General features: G+C 36.2%; 4 protein-coding genes and 1 pseudogene across 5 annotated transcripts; 2 read left to right on the forward strand and 3 right to left on the reverse strand.

Moving 5' to 3' along the window:
* Positions 1–870: 870 nt before the first annotated feature.
* On the forward strand, positions 871–3329 carry LOC125864381 (subtilisin-like protease SBT3). Its single transcript, XM_049544353.1, has one exon. The coding sequence runs from the start codon at positions 921–923 to the stop codon at positions 3216–3218; it is 2298 nt and encodes a 765-aa protein (XP_049400310.1). The 5' UTR covers positions 871–920; the 3' UTR covers positions 3219–3329.
* Positions 3330–4592: 1263 nt separating this feature from the next.
* Positions 4593–5138, reverse strand: LOC125864246 (OVARIAN TUMOR DOMAIN-containing deubiquitinating enzyme 9-like). Its single transcript, XM_049544157.1, has 2 exons — positions 4888–5138; positions 4593–4836 (listed from the first exon to the last, which is right to left on the reverse strand). The coding sequence occupies exons 1-2, from the start codon at positions 5136–5138 to the stop codon at positions 4593–4595; spliced, it is 495 nt and encodes a 164-aa protein (XP_049400114.1).
* Positions 5139–6553: 1415 nt separating this feature from the next.
* Positions 6554–8826, forward strand: LOC125864382 (subtilisin-like protease SBT3; annotated as a pseudogene).
* Positions 8827–9775: 949 nt separating this feature from the next.
* Positions 9776–10828, reverse strand: LOC125864247 (serine/threonine-protein kinase STY13-like). The gene has a single exon (XM_049544158.1). It carries the CDS (start codon positions 10826–10828, stop codon positions 9776–9778), a length of 1053 nt encoding a protein of 350 aa, XP_049400115.1.
* A 2869-nt stretch (positions 10829–13697) lies between these two features.
* Positions 13698–17359, reverse strand: LOC125865975 (APETALA2-like protein 3). 2 transcript variants are annotated; one of them, XM_049546251.1, is made up of 10 exons: positions 16582–17358; positions 15890–15915; positions 15737–15767; positions 15535–15622; positions 15318–15463; positions 15118–15162; positions 14922–15025; positions 14672–14814; positions 14441–14554; positions 13698–14215 (listed from the first exon to the last, which is right to left on the reverse strand). In XM_049546251.1, exons 1-10 carry the CDS (start codon positions 17070–17072, stop codon positions 13994–13996), a joined length of 1410 nt encoding a protein of 469 aa, XP_049402208.1. In that variant the 5' UTR covers positions 17073–17358; the 3' UTR covers positions 13698–13993. The 2 variants fall into 2 exon arrangements, with proteins under 2 accessions (XP_049402208.1, XP_049402209.1); XM_049546252.1 differs by lacking the exon at positions 15118–15162 and having other exon boundaries at positions 16582–17359.
* Positions 17360–19763: the final 2404 nt, after the last annotated feature.

Raw genomic sequence — 19763 nt, forward strand, 5'->3', positions numbered from 1 at the left:
TAGGGGTCATTAATCAGTAGCAACATTCACACAATAGGACTGAAATACTTAGATGTTATGTGGAAGCTAACATTTAACAATACAAATTTTGTACGAAAAATAAATGAAATAACAAAAAGAATATATCAAACGAGACAATAATTTAACGTGGTTTGATCAAGTATGAGGAATTCACTAATATAAAAAAGAGTACAAAAATAGTACATATACTCCACTAGAACTGATCAGTATATAGATATACAGAAAAAGAGTCTCTCTGTGTGTATAGGAGGGAGAGGGGATGCATACAATTAGAAAGTATGTACCTCCCAATCAATTACAATAAGGTAGGGTCATTTTTAAATATGCGACATACTAATCATCAATCACAATATGGTAGGGTCATTTTTTGATATGTGACATACCAATCAATCACAATATGGTAGGGTCATTTAAAGAAAAATATAACTTTTTACTTGCAAAAGATTCTCAATTTACTCACAATATAATATAACTAAAAAAAGGGATATATATTTATATAAAAGAAAAGCTTATAAGCATTTATGTGAAAAATTTATCTAGTGCATGCATTAAAGCAACAAGAATATAGGGATTCCCAAGAATATAGTATTTGTCTTTTATATACTGCTCGTTACTTAATCATTAGTATTAATTGATATATATTCCAATCTTAATTGAACAGTAAGAAATATGGTTTAACATTCTTCCTGTGTAGTGTGAATACAGTAAGCACACAACTTAGACTAGCAAAAGTCTCCACAGGTCCACTGACCAACAAGTCTTAGAAAATGACAGCTTACCAAATGATCAAATTGCATTGTCTACTTCACAAAATCAGCCAACTATGACTGTTTCTTAAGGTGTATATTAAAAGGAGGCTCTGCTATAGAAGGAAAACACAAAGTGTTGAGGAAAAAAATATGTTAGGAGTACCTTTTCTTCTGTTTTCTTGGTGTCTTTTTGGTCCTTCTTTATTATTAGGAACTTCAGCAGAGAGGTCTACCTACATTGTCCATTTGGACAAGTCTTTTATGCCTAAAATCTTTGCTACTCACCAAAACTGGCATTCTTCCATTATTGATACCATCAAGATTGAAGCTCCCACTACACAAAATGGCCACCATCCAGTTCCAAAACTTCTTTATTCTTATGACAATGTCATCCATGGATTCAGTGCTGTTTTGTCTAAAGATGAGCTTGAATCGCTCGAGAAATCGGCAGGTTTCCTTTCAGCTTATAAAGATAGGAGTGTTGAAGCTCACACAACTCATACCTCAGAGTTTCTTAAGCTCAATCCTGCTTCTGGGCTATGGCCGGCTTCTGGTTTTGGTCAAGATGTTATCATCGGTGTACTCGACTCTGGTGTCTGGCCAGAATCTGCTAGTTTCAGTGATGATGGATTACCAGAAATTCCAAAAAGGTGGAAGGGAATTTGCAAGGCAGGAACAGATTTTAATTCTTCATTGTGTAACAGGAAAATCATTGGGGCTAATTATTTCAACAAAGGGATTTTGGCTGATAATCCTACTGTGAATATTTCAATGAATTCTGCAAGGGATACTAGAGGTCATGGAACACATGTTGCCTCCATTGCTGCTGGTAATGTTGCTAAAGGCGCTTCATATTTTGGATATGCTACTGGAACAGCAAGAGGTATGGCGCCACGAGCTAGGATAGCTGTGTATAAGTTTAGCTTTGAGGAAGGAACCTTCACTTCTGATTTAATTGCTGCAATGGATCAAGCTGTTGCAGATGGTGTTGACATACTAACTATTTCTTATGGGTGGGTTAGGATTCCAGTTTATCAAGATTCAATTGCGATAGCTTCTTTTGGTGCCATGATGAAAGGTGTCTTAGTCTCTGCTTCAGCTGGAAATATTGGCCCTGAAATGGGAACTATAAAAAATGGTGTCCCTTGGATCTTTACTGTGGCGTCATGCAGTACTGATCGAGCATTCTATGGGACTTTAACTCTTGGGAATGGCGTAAATATTACTGGATTTAGCTTGTTTCCAGTGAAAACCATCATCAAGAATTTTCCAGTGCTTTACAACGAAAGTATATCACCTTGTGATTCATCTGATGTATTAGCCAAAGTCCCTAATGGTGGACGTAGCATTATGATTTGTTTTAGTAATGCAGTAGAAGTAGAGGACCAAATGGCGGCTATCTCAGAGTCAAAATTTGGAGGAGCCATCTATATTTCAGATGATCCAGATGTATTGTCATCCAATTTTTTTCCAAATCCTGGAGTTGTGATTAGCACCAAGGAAGGGAAACAAGTGATAGACTATGCAACCAAAAGTGCTAAACCAAAAGTCAGCCTCAGTTTCCAGGGAACACGTATTGATGTAAAGCCTGCTCCGGCTGTTTCTTCATTTTCCTCGAGAGGCCCCTCTCTAAGCTATCTGCAAGTAGCAAAGCCAGATATTATGGCACCAGGAGAGTTAATTCTAGCAGCCTGGCCATCAAACAATTCAGATACAGTTATTGGTGTCAATACATTTTTGGGTAGTGATTACCGTCTTGTATCAGGTACTTCCATGGCTGCTCCTCACATTGCTGGAATCGCTGCAATGCTTAAAGGAGCACATCCTGATTGGAGTCCTTCAGCTATTCGATCTGCCATGATGACCACTGCCAACCATTTGGATAATACTGAAAACCCCATCAAAACCGAGGATGGTAACAGCGATACTACATCATTAGCTATGGGAGCCGGACTTGTTGATCCAAACCGTGCAGTTGATCCAGGCCTGATATATGATGCCACTCCACAAGACTATGTGAATCTTCTCTGCTCCATGAATTTTACACTAGAGCAATTCAATACAATTGCTAGATCATCAGCTAAACACAACTGTTCAAATCCATCTGATGATATCAATTACCCATCATTTATTGCTCTCTTTAGCCCAATTGGGAACTACACTTGGTTGGAGAAGAAATTCAGGCGGACAGTCACAAATGTTGGAGCCGGTGCAGCTAAGTATGTAGCAAAAGTGATAGCACCAAAAAGCTCGACAATTTCCATCTCTCCACAAACCTTAGTGTTTGAGAAGAAAAATCAGAAGCAGGCCTACACTCTTACCATACGTTACAAAGGCATTGCAGATGACCAAGCACAATCTGGTTCAATCACTTGGGTTGAAGAGAACGGTCATCACACCGTAAGAAGTCCTATAGTAGTAGCTCCAGCGCTTGATGCCTGGACCTGAAATGCTGCAGTTGGCAAAACTGTTGCATTTGTAAGTTTGTAACTCTCCAAGAGAGTACTGTTGAAATTGGAACTGTTGCATTCGAGTTATCAATAAAGCATGACTTTATTTCTGTCCAACATTTTTTTGCTACATGAACTAAAATAAGCAGATGTTGAATTCAACTCATTAGATATCTGTTGGCGATATCACGACAAAGTAGTATATCCACTTAATGAACTCACGGCAGAATCTATGACTGCATAAAAGATGTAGTGCTAGTACAACTGAAAATTCTAATCCTCTTGTTGTAAAGAGCGAGGAAACTAGAAAATTTAAAGTGCCTAAGATGCTTTAGTTTCTGTGTATTCCCAGACATTTCGAAAGAACTATGACAAGCAGAGCTACACAAAAACAGAAAACCGATTAGCTTCTTTTAATCATATGGATTGAAGAGGGTGGAAAACTTACTTTACCACAGAACAGAATTTTCACTTCACTAGTCATCAAGATAGAGATCATTAATCTGTTGTAACATTCATACAGTTGGCTTTTCATGATTATACGATCTCAACAAAATTCTATACAGCATATTATGCAGAAGCTTGATGCATAATTTTGCCTTGAAACGACCAAGTGTTTCCCGACTTTCCCGTAGATCAAATACATCTCAAGGACATCATCCTACATTCGAGAAATGCGCTAAAAGCCCTTGAATCAAGGAGAAGTTTAGGAGATAAGAATCAAGAGAACAACAAAATTGTACTCACGAGATTTATCAATGAAAATCATTTATTTATTTTGGTTGCAAGTTAACTTTCAATGCCACGAAAACTTGTTGCGAACAAATTGTCAAATGATAATTTGCAGTACGATCGAATTATAAAGGAAAAGAAGATGATGATGATAATTTTTTTGTAAAAAATAGTTCTGAATCATCATTTTAAGTAATTTAAATAAATTGAGCATAAATACCGATATTTGCATAATTTGCCCGTACTAAATAAAACATCCATTAACAACATTGGTGAATATCCTATCTCCACCATGTTATACATGCTCCATTTATAAATACCTCTTGATGCAGAAAATTCATGATTATACGTCTTAAGAAAATTCGATAGAGCATAGACTTCATGAATAATTTTGCCTTGTCAATAACACCTGAAAATTAAATAAAAACTATTGAAAAAAAAAAATCAATTTGACTAACTTCTGCATGTAATAAATAAATCAATAATAGAAGAGCTAATAACTACAAAAATTCATATGAAAATAATATATACATAAAGAGTGAAGGCCTAAAATTGGCAAAACCGTATACTTAATACAATATATACGATTCGGAATTGTTTTTTTAAAAAAAAAAATCACTTTGATTCGGTTCTTCGGTATCTATGCCCACCAGTAGGTTTCTCCAGCAGGATACTCTTCTTGTGGATACATTGAATTGTAACGCAATTCAGCACAAAAGCTCAAATAAATCATCTTGTTCGACTTGTGATCACAATCACTTTGCGGAAGAATCTCAATGTAGTCGGTGTCCTTAAACGATGTAATGACAAATATCTTAACGCCATATGAATCTGCAGCAGCTTGCAAAGTTACATTATCACCCCATTCACCACAATTGCTCATTCTCTTTAAGTATTCATCATACTCTTGCATTGGAACAAACCCCTCATACAACTCTTGACAAAATTTGAGTTGTTTAACAACTTGTTCCCTTACTAATTTGTGATGCTCACAACTCCCATATATTTGATCTGAAATTGAGCGGAATTGACAGTTGCCTTCTCCTGAAACTTCTTGTTCAACGAATTCGTATAATTCGAATCTCTCTCTCTGCCTTTGTTGATCTGATTTGGCTGAAATTCGTGGTAGTTTTTCACGGCCAATTATGTCATTGTTATTGTATCGCCTACGCTTAGGAAAATCCATGTAATACTGACTACTGAGAATGAGATTCACAATGTCTTCATCTGTTCTTTGAATTGGAGAAAGAAAGAAGAAAGTTAAAAATGGAAAGACAAATCATATGTGAAATCAAGGTATATTTATATTGAAGAAAATATGTAACTATAAACCTGGTTTGAATCGGAATCGGAAACGAAAAGGACTTAATTAGGCATAGTTTCCTAAAGTGTTTTGTTCTTACAAAATAAAATCCCACTTAAAATTTGAAGAAGAGTTTTATAATTCTAAACTAAAATTAACACAACCAAAATTAGGGAAATTAGACACTTGTAAGTTTGTCAACTTGATCAGAATCGAGTTGAAGAAACTAGAAACATGATATCACATATTTTGAGTACATCAAGTTACCAAGCAAGCATAAGTAGTAGGTTTTGTTCGTGAGAAGATTGAACTAAGATGAAATAAGCTCGATCTTTTGGGAAAATGATTCTTTTTTGTGTTTAAATTTCTATTGACATGTAGCGATATGTCTATGTTCTTGACATAACAATGTTTGTCCACTTCTTCGGTATTAACTACAGTGGCCATGTCAGAATTTTCATTGAAAGAATTCAAAATATAAAAAAGTAAATGAATGAAGAAGCCAAGGAAATTCAATTAATATCTAGAGAAAAGACATAAAGTGATACATGAAGTTGCCCTGAATTTCAAAAGAGACACCTAAAGTTTGTGGGCATCCTATTATCCATGGAACTATTTCAAATCACAATAAATAAACATTTTTGACCCATTTTCACAATAATTGTGTTCTCATATTTGATAGGCACATGGAGGAGTAAAAATACACCCTCAAACCAATGTAAAAATGTCATGTGGAACTATCAATTTGAGTTTTCTTCAATATTAAAAGACCTACTTCCCATCTTCTTCAAAATCTCCATCGATAGATGTTTGAGTGGCAATGTAGGACTCCCATCATAAGTATTTTGGTCTTCTATATATTGTTTGTTGCATAGTTATTAGTATTAACTAATATATTTTCCAACCTCAATTGATCACTTACAAATATGGTTTGACATTTTTCCTGTGTAGTAAACACCTATGTTGCTTGGACTTTTTAAAAGTGTTGTTGCACCTGTGTTGGATCCTCCAAAAATGCACTATTTTTGAAGGATCCGACACACATACAGCGGCATGTTTGAATAGTCCATGCAACATAGGTAAGCACACAGCTAGAAAAAGTCTCCACAGATCCACTGACTCAACAGACAAGTCTTGGAAAATGACAGCTAACCGATTGGTCAAATTGCTATCTGCTTCACAAAATCTTTTCTTCTGTTATAGAAAAAGACAGATAACCTACAATGGCTGTTTCATAAGGGTGTATATTATAAGGAGGATTTGTTATAGTAGGAAACACAAAGTGTAGAGAAAAAACTATGAGAGGAGTACCTTTTCTTCTCTTTTCTTGGTTTCTTTTTGGCCCTTCTTTATTATTAGCAGAGAGGTCTACTTACATTGTCCATTTGGACAAGACTTTTATGCCTAAAATCTTTGTTACTCACCAAAACTGGCATTCTTCAATTATTGATACCATCAAGATTGAAGCTCCCACTATACAAAATAGCCACCATCCAGTTCCAAAGCTTCTTTATTCTTATGACAATGTGCTTCATGGATTCAGTGTTGTTTTGTCTAAAGATGAATTTGAAGCTCTCAAGAAGTCACCAGGCTTCCTTTCAGCTTATAAAGATAGTCCTGTTGAAGCTCACACAACACATTCCTCTAAGTTTCTAGACCTCAATCCTGCTTCTGGGCTATGGCCGGCTTCTGGTTTTGGTCAAGATGTGATCATTGGTGTACTCGACTCTGGTGTATGGCCAGAATCTGCCAGTTTCAGAGATGATGGACTATCTGAAATTCCCAAAAAGTGGAAAGGAATTTGCAAGCCAGGTACAAAGTTCAATTCTTCATTGTGCAACAGGAAGCTTATTGGGGGAAATTATTTCAATAAGGGGCTTTTGGCTAGTGATTCTACTGTGAAGATTTCAATGAATTCCGCCAGGGACACTGATGGACATGGCACTCATGTTGCTTCCATTGCTACTGGTAGTTTTTCTAAAGGAGCTTCATATTTTGGATATGCTCCTGGAACAGCAAGAGGTATGGCGCCGCGAGCTAGGATAGCTGTGTATAAGTTTAGCTTTGAAGAAGGGACCGTCACTTCTGATTTAATTGCTGCTATGGACCAAGCTGTTGCAGATGGTGTTGACATACTAACCATTTCTTATGGGTGGACTAACATTCCGTTGTATGAAGATTCTATTGCGATAGCTTCGTTTGGTGCCATGATGAAAGGTGTCTTAGTCTCTGCTTCAGCTGGGTATAGTGGCCCTGAAATGGGAACTTTAAATAATGGAGTCCCTTGGATATTTACTGTGGCAGCATGTGAATCTGACCGATCATTCTCCAGGACTTTAACTCTTGGGAATGGCTTAAATATTACTGGATTTAGTTTGTTTCCAGTAAAAACCATCATCAAGGATTTGCGAGTGCTTTACAACGAAAGTATATCTCCTTGTGATTCATTTGACCCATCATCTCCAATCCCTAATGCTCGACGTAGCATCATAATTTGTTATAGCACTGCAGTAGATGTAGAGGATCAAATGGCGGCTATCTCAGAGTCAAGTTTTGGAGGAGCCATCTATATATCTGATTATCCAGATGTACTGCGAGCCAATTTTTTTCCAAATCCTAGAGTTGTGATTAGCACCAAGGAAGGGAAACAAGTAATAGACTATGCATCCAAAAGTGTTAGACCTACAGCCAGCATCAGTTTCCAGGAAACACATATTGATGTTAAGCCTGCTCCAGTTGTTTCTTCATTTTCCTCGAGAGGCCCTTCATGAAGCTATCTGCGAGTTGCAAAGCCAGATATTGTGGCACCAGGAGTGTTAATTTTAGCAGCCTGGCCATCGAACATTTCAGCTGCAGTTATTGGTGTCAATACATTTTTGGATAATGATTACCGTCTTCTTTCAGGCACTTCCATGGCTACTCCTCACATTGCAGGAATTGCGGCAATGCTTAAAGGAGCACATCCTGATTGGAGTCCTTCGGCTATTCGATCTGCCATGATGACCACTGCCAACCCTTTGGATAATACTGACAAACCCATCAAGACCACGGATTACTTCATTACAACGGATGCTACTTCAGTAGACATGGGAGCTGGGTGCGTAGATCTAAACCGTGCAGTTGATACAGGCCTGATATATGATGCAACTCCACAAGACTATGTTAATCTTCTCTGCTCCATGAATCTCACAGAAAAGCAATTCAAAACAATTGCTAGATCATCAGCTAAGCACAACTGCTCAAATCCGTTCAATGATATGAATTACCCATCATTTATTGCTCTCTTTAACCCAAATGAGGACTACACTTGGTTGGGGCAGAAATTCAGGAGGACAGTCACAAATGTTGGACCTGGTGCTGCTAATTACAAAGCAAAAGTGACAGCACCAAAAAACTCGACAATTTCTATCTCTCCACAAACCTTGGTGTTTGAGAAGAAAAATCAGAAGCAGGACTACACTCTTACCATACGTTACAAAGGCATTGCAGACGACCAAGCACAATCTAAAATGGGCATCACACCGTAAGAAGTCCTATAGTAGTTGCTCCAACGCTCAATGCCTGGACCTGAAATGCTGCAGTCAACAAAACAGTTACATTTTTTTTAGTTTGTAACGCTTCCCAAGAGAGTTCTGTTTAAGTAGCTCGAAGCATGTATGCTTGAAGTAATTGTTGAATAATGTTTATTCTTGGTTATCAATTAAGCATGACTTTGTTGCTGTATAACATTTTTTTGTTACATGAACTAAAATAAGCAGATGTTTCCACATCTATTTCCTCTATGTAATTAGTTTTTCTCCCTTCGGAAAATCAGTTGACGTTCAATAATGAGACTTACAATGTGTGCCCACCTCTTCTGAGTTTATATTCTAATACCCAGTATGACTAACCTGTTGGTACTAACGACAATGGCCAAGTCAGAATTTTCACTAAGAGATTTCAAAATATAAAGAAGTTAACGCGTGAATAATCCAAGGGAGATTCAATATGTAGAGACTAAAATATAATTTTCCGACAAAGAGGATATCAGATGAAGCCCCTTTGTGTCCCCTAATTACGCCCCTGACTAACACGACATAAATATTTTTACACCATTAAGAAAATAACTTATATTCAATAATTCCATCTTAACTTTGGGAAATCTAAAACAGGATAGAAAGATCCCTTCTGCAGTAAAAGCAAGCACTTTCCCATATCAAGTCAATAGTCAAAACAATAACAGTACTAAAGAGTAAAGACAGAGCTAGAAAATGACACAACAAAAGTTGCACTCATTATACAAAATACAAAGATCTTTTTGACTAGCTAGCTGCATACTGAATCATGCTCTGAACCAAAGGGGAAAAGGGGCTGATATTATTTGTTAATTTCTTAACATAATAGTAAAAAGGGACCTTGAGAATCGAATCAACACTTAATATATACTTGTAGAATAGTTGATAATACATAAAATCGAACTGAACTGACCGATGCACACCTCTAATCCTAAATCTAAACAAGCTTGAATGAGCAATGCTAATCTAAATCAAGCAAAAACAACCTTTTTGTGCATCTTGAGTTGTGTCAATGGCTTCCAACATGAGCACCACTTCCTTCATCTCTGGCCTCTTTTTTGGATTTGCATTCCAACATTGTTTCATTATATTGGCCACAGCACTTGGACAAGTGTTAGGTATTTCAGGCCTTAGACTCTTGTACACATTTGGACTTATTTCATGAGAAGGACAAATTTGTCCAATATATGGAATTGAACAACAATATATCTCCCACAAACAAATTCCAAAACTATAAACATCACATTTATGATCATATGGTAAACCAATAAGAACCTCAGGAGCCATGTAACCAATAGTCCCAGTTTGCGCAGTCATGTTAATAGGACATGAAGCCTCGATTCGAGATACTCCAAAGTCAATTATTTTTACTCTTCCTTCCTTATCCACAACTAAATTACTACTCTTTACATCTCTATGAACAATTTTCTTAGAGTGAAGGTAACTCAACCCTCTTCCAACATCTAATGCTAGTTGAATTACATAAATCAATGGCAACTTTTTTATATGATTTTTTAAGAGGTGTGATCTAAGTGTACCTCCAGGGACGTATTCAACCACGATACCATATTCAAGTACTGTTTGTTTTGCCAATGAATGATTTCTCGTCAATTTTTTCATCCATCTTGTAGATTCAGGGGGCAATGTTTTCGAACCTCCGATTAACTTTGCAATGTTTGGGTGATGTAAATTGTACCATATTGAAACTTCTTGTGTGAAAGCCTTTGTTACTATATTCCTTCTTTTTTCATTGCTTAAATCAAGTATTTTAACTGCAACTTGTTTACCATCATAAACACCTTTATAAACTGATCCGTATGTTCCTTTAGCAATAATAGTGTTGACTTTAAGTTTTGTAGGATCCAATTCCCATTCTTGTTTCTTCGTCATGATCACTTCCAATTTATTCGTCTCTTCAGTACAACCATTATTATTGCTAAATACTCTATCTAAATGCCTCTCAAGTTGTTCATCCATTCTTCTTAAATCTATCTTTGCTATAATTCTTGATTTCGCCATTAAAGACAAACAAGAAAACGCTTTGTTTAATTTGGAGTTACGTTCCTTCTGAAATGGCACTATATTTATAGGTATCGAAATCAAATTTGAAAAGGATTGGGAAAAGGGTAATTCAGATTTCTCTTAGACTAGAGTTTTCAAGTTTCTAAAATTAAAAAAAAAAAATCTTATTTTTTCTATTTTAATTCATTTGTCTTATTTTCTTTTTTACTCCCTTTCAAAAAGAATTAATTTTTTTTTGGCAACTCTTAATTCCAACTTTATGTTGGATATTTGTTCTGCATTTCTTACCATAAATGAATTTTCCTTTTCCTAAAAGGAAAATACAAAAGTCTTTACATTTCGCTAGTTCTTTTTTTGTAGGAAAATGTTTATGACTCTATAAATAGAGACACAAAAATATTCACATTTGGCTTAGAGAGTTCTGTTTAGGGAGAGAATGTGTTACATTAACACTTATGTGCACCTCTTTATATTTCGAGTGAATTGTGTGAGGTTATTCCTTTCTATATTTTGCACTCTCTTTATATAGTAAATATTACTCATCTTCTCTTGTGGATGTAGATCGATTAATCAAATCACGTTAAATGTTTGTGTCTTTTGATATATTTCTCGTTTGTCTTCTTACTCATGATCTTTCGAGGTTTTGCTTTGCTAGATTACACATGATATTGATTAATTTCGATCCTAACACTTTTTACTTGACATATTTAAGACAGAGAACATTTTGTAGAAAAGACTGGTTATTAGATTAGTACATGAGTGGAATAATTAGGAGCAGATGTAAAGTTAGTGGTTAACTGTTAAAAATGCACTTTTAATGAAGTCTACAAGTAGTATATCTGTTTGGACTAATTGCAAACAGCATTCTTTAAGTTTTGCTTTTATAAGCCAGCTGACAACTTGTACTATATATTGCCTCCCTAGTCTAGAGTAATTAAAGTTAAATGAAACAAGGAGCAATATAGGGTTTTTGAGATCTTATATTTGTATTGATTGAAAAATTTATTAAAATATCTATTATCAATAATAAAACAGTCACTTAATCCAATGTAGGTACTCACTTAATTACTTTAGCTAGCCTTATGTTTGAGGGTTTGATTCACATAACTCTTTTCACAAAGATTATTGACACATTATACATTTTGACCCAATATGACTCCATCACTTTTCGTGAAGACTTTATGCAAGGAGGGGTGGGGTTTTGATAAGTCAAAAAATAGTTCTTGATATAAAAATCTTCCAAGGCATTGATTTTCTTTTCGTTTTTTTCCCACTCCCGTGCATTCCTTGTTCTGTAAAACTCATTAGGGAGAAGCCCTAGCAAGATCTTTTTCATTCTCAAGCTGAAATCCGAGATATCTGGTTAAGCTTGGGAAGAGTCTAGGCTAATTGACATAGTCACTTCCTAATAATTGAGAAGAAAGAGAATATAATTGTCACACTTTGTCCATACTTGCCAACACTGTTGGGCTATTGCCCGAGTTCCAGCCAAAGGCCCATGGCCTAATCCTACTTGAAAAAGGATTGGAATTATTCTCTTTATTTGGTTTCCAATTCTATTAGGAAAAGGATTGGAATAGTAATCCTATTTGGAGTTGGTTTTGGCTTTGTAAGGAAAAGCACAACTCTATAAATAGAGGATGGTCTTGAGAGAATAGTTCAGATTGCTCATTAATATTGTCTTTGAAAGACATTAGGACATAAGAGAGGTTTTTGAGAGAGCTTTCAACAAGAGATAAGAGAGAAGAAAAAGGGTTCTTTTGCTGCAGTCCTTTATTCCGACCAGCAACCTTCAGATCGTGTTTTCCGATTAACTAACCGTTGGATCGGGCTGAAATTTATACTGAGTGTTCCTGACATCTTGGTGGTTGATTTGAACGGTGGAGATCGGATTCGGAAGTCAGAAAGATCCTGTTTTAGGTCCCGAACAGCAGCTGGGTTTGGGTGGTGTTTCTTTCTATTTATCTTTTGTTGGTGTAGCTATTGTTTGTTCTCTTTTGGCACTTGTTGTGTAGCCATTAGAAGAATAATTGTAACTCTCTTATTGTTATAGTGAAGCAATTCGGATCTTGTCGATCCCGTGATGGTTACCTTCGTTTTGAAGGATTTTTCCACGTTAAACTTGGTGTTCTTTATTTTAGATTTTCGTTTTTCATCTTTTCGTCACAACAAACACTTGAGAAAATATGGACAAAATCATGTTGGTATTTGATTCTAAAATCTAAGTTAAAGGATTGCAGATGATAGTACTTTCACTACCCTGTAAAGCAATAAAACAAAATTTCACCTCTAGGACACTCTCATCATTTCAAGTCCCTTCAAATTAATGCTCATGCCATTAACACATTTGTAGCTATATTTAAGCTCCTTCTGTTAGCTGCAGCAACAAATTTAACAACTGGTTATCACTATCTGAAGTTACTAAGTTAAATCATGTCAAAGAACACAAAATTGGAAATGGGTTAATCTTACATTGTTGGGGAATGGATTGGGCAAACGTGCTAGCTTTTGGAGTTGAGTTACAACAGAGCATAAAGGAGGTTGTTGGAGTGGGTCAAAGTCACTCATTAGTTGGAGAATGAATTGATGGTCAGCTTATATAGACTTGGGCAACCCTCCCTCACATGAGCTGGCTTAATTTTGCGGTTGAGTTAGGTCAAGGTGTCATATCTTTACAGGCAAGATAGATAATAAATTGCATAATCAGTGTTAATGACAACTCTATGTGCTTTAGCAGGGAAAATAGGTCAATGTATCAGCAGTTCTTGCTAATTTCAAGAACCAAGTTTGAGCAAGGAACTCTCCTTTGGAAGATTTAATACATGAAAGAAGGAAGACATTTGAAAATGAAACCAAATGTTCTCATAAAAATAGTCGTAAATCACAACTGTCAAGGCACCAACAATACGTAGAGTACATAGAAGAAAATTGCCAATAAGCAGCTTGCAATCACGTAGTTGCTGTTAAGATTCGTGGCCTAGTTGAACTTAACAAAGCAAAAAATTGTCTAAAACTCAGTAGTCATCTCCTAACTAATAAAACTAAACCCATTGTAATCGGATGTGTACTGGTATGGTCCTGATCAACCTAAGAAAAGATATTGATCATTGTAATAGGTTTAGCAGCCGACTGTTCAACTCCTGAAATAATGATGTGAAAGATTCATGTTGGTGAGGGATGGTGAATGGGGAAAGGTAGTGCTCCACTTCCAAAGTGTAGCAGATGAGTGACAGCTGAGGGTGCAGTGTTTGCTGAATTTCCGAATCCTGATGATGCTGCAGTAGAGAAGAGTGGCAATGTAGGACTCCCATCATAAGTATTTTGGTCATGCCCCATCCATTTCAAAGAGGCGTCGACTTCCAAGCCCTTCTCTATTGCTGAAACCTGGAGGAAGCATCATAGGATGTTTATTCGGTACATTGTACTGACTAAATTCACAAGACGAGGCATATAAATTGAACTACTAGATAGTAATTTGAAAGACACCATGCAGGAAAAGAGAGAAATAAGCAACATGTACATGAATTTAGGTAAGGAATGTTGCATTAAGTGCACCATTCTTATGAGAAGACGAACTGAAAGTAATTCAAACAACGTTAACAAGAATACCTTAAATGTTGGAAAGAGATTGTCATTTGATCCGTTCCAATGGACGGGATGCTGAGTTAGCATATGCTGGCCATGAAGTAGCAGTTTACTTCTCAGTGTTGTAGAAGCAGGGGTCTGTAATAGAGTCAAGACCAAGTAGACTGCTTAGACATACATGATGAATACAAATCTACCTTTGTTACAGATCATGGAATACATGAATGGAGATAGATCATGAAAGTCTCAAATTACCCGGACTTCTCCATGATGTTCAGGTAAACCATTTGAACCATGCCGGCACTGGAAGTTTCCAATTTGGCTAGTGTTTCCATGTTGATTCTCAGCATAGGAAGAGAGAGATATGCCCAAATTTAGATCAAGATTATGATCTCTGCCTGCATCACATGTAAAGATTGGTAGTTTTCAACCAGCTAAGTGGAGCTGAAGAAAAAAGAGAAACATAAAGGCGGTGTCCAGAAAAGTGTGCAAGTCTTGCTAGTACCTCCAATGTCAGCCTCCAAAGTCAGTGCCCCTTCGTATGTGTTTGGCTCAAAGTTGGTGACTGCCTCCCTCCCATTGCATTTTATAGCAGCCTTATCATATGCCCTGATCACCCCAAAGACCAAGTTCAGTCAATGTTGAGAGGTTAAACCACATAATATAAAAAGGGATGAAGAGTCAGGCCATGATCATTGGACCTTGCAGCATCTATCTCATTGTCAAATAGTCCAAGATAGATATATCTGCAGGAACATAGTGTACAGTAACTAGTTAGCAATACTCTCTCTAACTTATAAAGATCAGTGCTATCATGTGATTAGATAGTGAAGAACTTGAAACAGACATATTAACAATTGTGTGACATTTCTAAGCCACATTGAAACAAGTGGTCACTCACTTCTTTCCAAGAAGCTGCCCCATCCGTGCTTCCCATCGCCCACATTTATGTAGAGTGACTCCTCTGTATTTTGAACTTCCTCTAGAGAAGCCATTGCTCTGACGACGAAGTATGTGCACAAACTCTTCTTTGCTAAAGTTCTTCATCTACATGCCAGTCAGAGACAATTAGATTAATCGGCAATCTTACTCTAAATTGAAAAGGGACTTCAACCAACCTGCTTCAGATCTTCTTCATAATCACTGATGTTAAAATTGATATCTGCATCAAGTCCTCGGAATTTAATTGCAGCACGGTCATACACCCTGATATTAGTAAAATAAAAACTCAGGCCTACAACTATCCAAGTTCTTTCTTTTAAGAAGTACAAAAATCAAGGTATGGAGCTAAGATAAAACGCATTCAAAATTATACAGTACCTAGCAGCAGCATGTGCAGTGTCAAAACCCCCTGTGAATACAAGTTCCAAATGACAAATGAAGCTTGCAGTCAGCAAATCAATTCATGAATAAAGCTGGAAATGAATATACTTCGTATCGACAAAACATGAGATTACAAACACGATTGCTTACCCAAGTAAACTTGTTTCCCACAATCCCTGCAAAGCCCATAAAGAAACTATTCAAATTCACATTAACACATTTATTATCTGTTGCTATCAAACTTGAAAGTGGAAGCAGCTTATAGCAATTGTTAGATAGTTGGAACTAACAACTCCAAGCAACCCCGGGTAAGCACAAGTTCAGTATCTAAGTGAATTGCTAGATAGTTGGAACTAACAACTCCAAGCACCCCCGCGTAAGCATAAGTTCATTACGTTAGTGTACAATGAACGACCACTAATTTTGTCCAGACTTAAGCACGGATAGTGAAGAGTATCGCAATGGAGCTGACGCCTAACATACCAAAGGAAAACCAGTTCTATTATGTCCTAAGCACGGATAACTGAGGAAGGTTGCAGCATGTTGACAGCCAGAAAGTCAAACTGCCGTAAACTTATGTACACCACCACAATATTCTCCCTAGAGGCTCCCGCCCTTTTTGCTCCCCTTGGTGAGTCGAACCCAGGTGGAGGATACTTACCATTCGAGCCATCACTAGTCTATAAACCCCAACACAACAATTTTGAGATTATGTTTAGTCCATTGATAATATCACAATCGCAGAAATCTCAAGAAATTGAACGTCGCTATTACTACTGAGCTTGAGAGGAAACAACAAAAAAAATTGCTCGAGAATGAAAACACAAGTGATGATCACTAACCAGATATGGGATTCCCATCTTCCAGTCCTTCGATAGAATGTAACTCCACGATACTGAGAACTCCGAGACCTAGGTCCTCTTCTACTCTTCTTCGCCTGTAATCTCTGTTGCGGAGTTTTACCGATCCTCTGCTCATTCAAATCACCGCAATTCGCCGGAAGATCCAACCCCACCTCTCCATTCACCAATGGAAACAACTCCTTTATTATAAACCCACCACGATCCCCACTTCCTTCGTATTCATTATTAGCTTCCTTATCAGTTTTCAGTATAGCAAATGTAAAACCATCGCGGTGACGATGATCAGAACTAAAATACTCATCATCACCAGCAGTACTCGAAGTTTCCATGTTAACAATAGAGGAATTAGAAGTTCCTGAGTTTTCCATTTGATTAAATAACAATTCATTAACCTTTTCCGACGCTACTTCACCTAGAACAGAGATGGGTTCCACTGGAACATCATCAGAACTAAGATTAAGATCAAACATCTCGAAAACCTCACTACAGTACGTCCAAAAGGGTATCACAAAAAAGTATAGAAAGATCAAATGGTTCACTCCTGAATTACAGAACGAGAATTGAAGAAAAGAAAGAAAATAACGAAAGAATTGGGAATTTTTGAGTTGGGTTTCAGGGATATAGAAAAGTGACAAATGAGAGTTGCATTGGTTTATGAGGGAAGCCGGCAATGGAGATTACAGAGGCAGTGGGGAAGAAGGAAACAAGGAATTTTGTCTGTCTCTAATGGAGAAATTTTTTTGGAAATTTGTTGGGTGTCTGAGGAGTGAGGAGTGAAGAAGCAGTAGTATATAGTGCAACTTCCGAAAGCAGGGGGCGTTTGATGCTCTTCTTCAAAAATATTTTCTTACTCCCACCATATAGAGCGTGTGATTCACATTCAAATGAGTGTGTTCGGTACGGAGAAAAATATTTTTTTTTCGTTTACTTACCTAACATGAGAAAATAAGTAAGAAATTCACTTGTTTTTCGAGAAAACATTTTCTAAGATATCAGTTTAGGTAGAAAATATTTTCCTTCATACCATTATCTCTACGGAACATTAATTGTAGCTAATAAATGTAGAGACGAATTAAGAATTTTAATTTTATGAGTTTGTGATTTGTATTACAACAATAGAACCTCCGTCGTTCTTCTCTATGGAATTGTACGTGGGCGTTATTGCTCATACAAGAGTTCAACTCTTTCTCTGATCTCCCGAGGGAAGTTAGGGGATTAATTAACACAGATAAATGGGAGCTCCCTTCATTCAGAATGCAAAATGTTAAACCTTCTAATTTTACTTGCGAATCCCCCTGAATCCTCTTTGTCAAGGAGTCACGTTAGTAGAGTAATAGCTAACTTAGNCCCCCCCCCCCCCCCCCTTTTAGTGTTAACTTGTAGAGTTTATCTAACTCTAGTTCTACCCCAAGATCTTGTACTAAGTTTGGTATACCAAACTTTAAAATGTAACTCTTTCATATCAATGATCATTAAAATTCAGCTAACAAGCAATTGTTGCCTTCCTCTGTAGGGAATAAAAGTGTGGATTAATCGACATCCAATATAAGAAAAAGAGTAGTTATATAACTCTTATTTTGCGATTTAGAAGTTAAAAAAGTTATGGATAAATGCTCTTGTATGTATACCCTTGTTGTCCACTAAATAATGCATATTTGTTATTTTTGTTAACAGTCACAATTATGTATATGTACAAATAATAACAAGAAAAATATACAAATTACCAATTCCCATAAGAACTTTTATTACTTAAATATACAAACCGGATACGATTGGTCCTTAACCCTAGAATCAATCGAAAAAGTAATTGAATCATCGATGATAAGAGACCAATTAGGTGCACTCATCATCTGTGACGCATGAGTAATAAGCCCTAATGACAGAATTCTCTTTTGAAAGAATTTATGGACAAGAACAACAACAATAATGACAAGGGCAGAAACAACGGCGGTACAATCATGTAATATTTTTAAAGATAACTATATTAAAGTGTATTTATATATTTGTATATGTGTTATGGTAAGAAGTGTTTTCAACACAAAACTTACTTATCAATGAGAAGGACAAACGATATTATCCATTGAGGATTATCATTGAAATTCATAAATATTTGCTAAAAGCCAAAAAGTCCACGATTACACATATATATAAAAGAAGGTAAATCAATATGTCAATTTATTGAAAAATAAAAGGCTTTAACAACAAGACATTTCCTGATTTGGGAAGTTTCACTTTAGAATATAAAATTTCTTTTCCTAACTGATTTTAGTCGTATAGATTAAGAAATTATATAAGGAATTTATATAATATCTTTTATTGTACCAAAAAAGAATTAACCAAATTGAGAAGTAGCCCAATTATGTTATCAAATCACTCCTAATATGTAATCAACGATTGATATAAAAAAGAAGGAACTATGTTTCTCTTATTAGGATTATTATTGTTACTTATTATTATGCAGTGTTAGTGAAAAATTTACAAGATAACAAAAATACAAGATTACAACTGAAAATGAAATGAGGAAATAACAATTTCTTTAGGCTGAGGCACGGATATCTCGCTCTCTTTAAAGAGATTCAAGCCCACTACAGTAAATATTTTTCACCGGTCCAGCAATAGTCCTCTTTGACTTGTCCCCTCCAGGATACAACAGCCTTCACAAAGTATAACTCAACAACTTGGACAAGAATTGAGTCCAAAGCTCCACAAAAAAAGAACACCTCCCTTCAACTAATAAGAACTCTCTTTTTGAGTAACTCTTTCACTCTATATTTTTTCTTATGTGTTGTGTGTACCAAACCAAATGAAGAATACCACTATTTATACTAGAAGAAGTCTTCCTAGGAATAAATAAGAAGATAATGAAGTGGTAAATAGTGAAGATAAATGGTGTTAGAGTTACATGTGTTACATAGGTTACAAAGAACAATGGAGGAATAAAGAATGAGATAATGAGAGAGGTAACTAATGTCATCAATGGCTGATGAACATGCTGCCAAGGTTCCAACGTTCACTGGAACGTTTCTGCCAACATTATATGACCACAAAGTCAATGGCCAAATGCAGGAGTAATTAGGCAACATTAAGACACCAAAATAATGAGCAAATTTGATATAAAAAATAATATTAAAATGCTCAATAACCAACATGCAAGAAAGCCT

The sequence above is a fragment of the Solanum stenotomum genome, chromosome 5, assembly GCF_019186545.1.
Source record: "Solanum stenotomum isolate F172 chromosome 5, ASM1918654v1, whole genome shotgun sequence".
NCBI classification, from domain to species: Eukaryota; Viridiplantae; Streptophyta; class Magnoliopsida; order Solanales; family Solanaceae; genus Solanum; species Solanum stenotomum.

What these genes read in the sequence shown, in the direction of transcription:
- LOC125865975 (XM_049546251.1), bottom strand. Translation starts at nt 17,072, where the DNA reads ATGTTTGATCTTAATCTTAGTTCTGATGATGTTCCAGTGGAACCCATC. An exon ending in TGGGAAACAAGTTTACTTGG is followed by an intron (nt 15,768 to 15,889) that starts GTAAGCAATCGT and finishes TTGTATTCACAG; the next exon opens with GGGGTTTTGACACTGCACAT. An exon ending in TTTGGAGGCTGACATTGGAG is followed by an intron (nt 14,815 to 14,921) that starts GTACTAGCAAGA and finishes CATGTGATGCAG; the next exon opens with GCAGAGATCATAATCTTGAT.
- LOC125864246 (XM_049544157.1), bottom strand. Translation starts at nt 5,138, where the DNA reads ATGGATTTTCCTAAGCGTAGGCGATACAATAACAATGACATAATTGGC. An exon ending in CAACTCAAATTTTGTCAAGA is followed by an intron (nt 4,837 to 4,887) that starts GTTGTATGAGGG and finishes ATACTTAAAGAG; the next exon opens with AATGAGCAATTGTGGTGAAT.
- LOC125864381 (XM_049544353.1), top strand. Translation starts at nt 921, where the DNA reads ATGTTAGGAGTACCTTTTCTTCTGTTTTCTTGGTGTCTTTTTGGTCCT.
- LOC125864247 (XM_049544158.1), bottom strand. Translation starts at nt 10,828, where the DNA reads ATGGCGAAATCAAGAATTATAGCAAAGATAGATTTAAGAAGAATGGAT.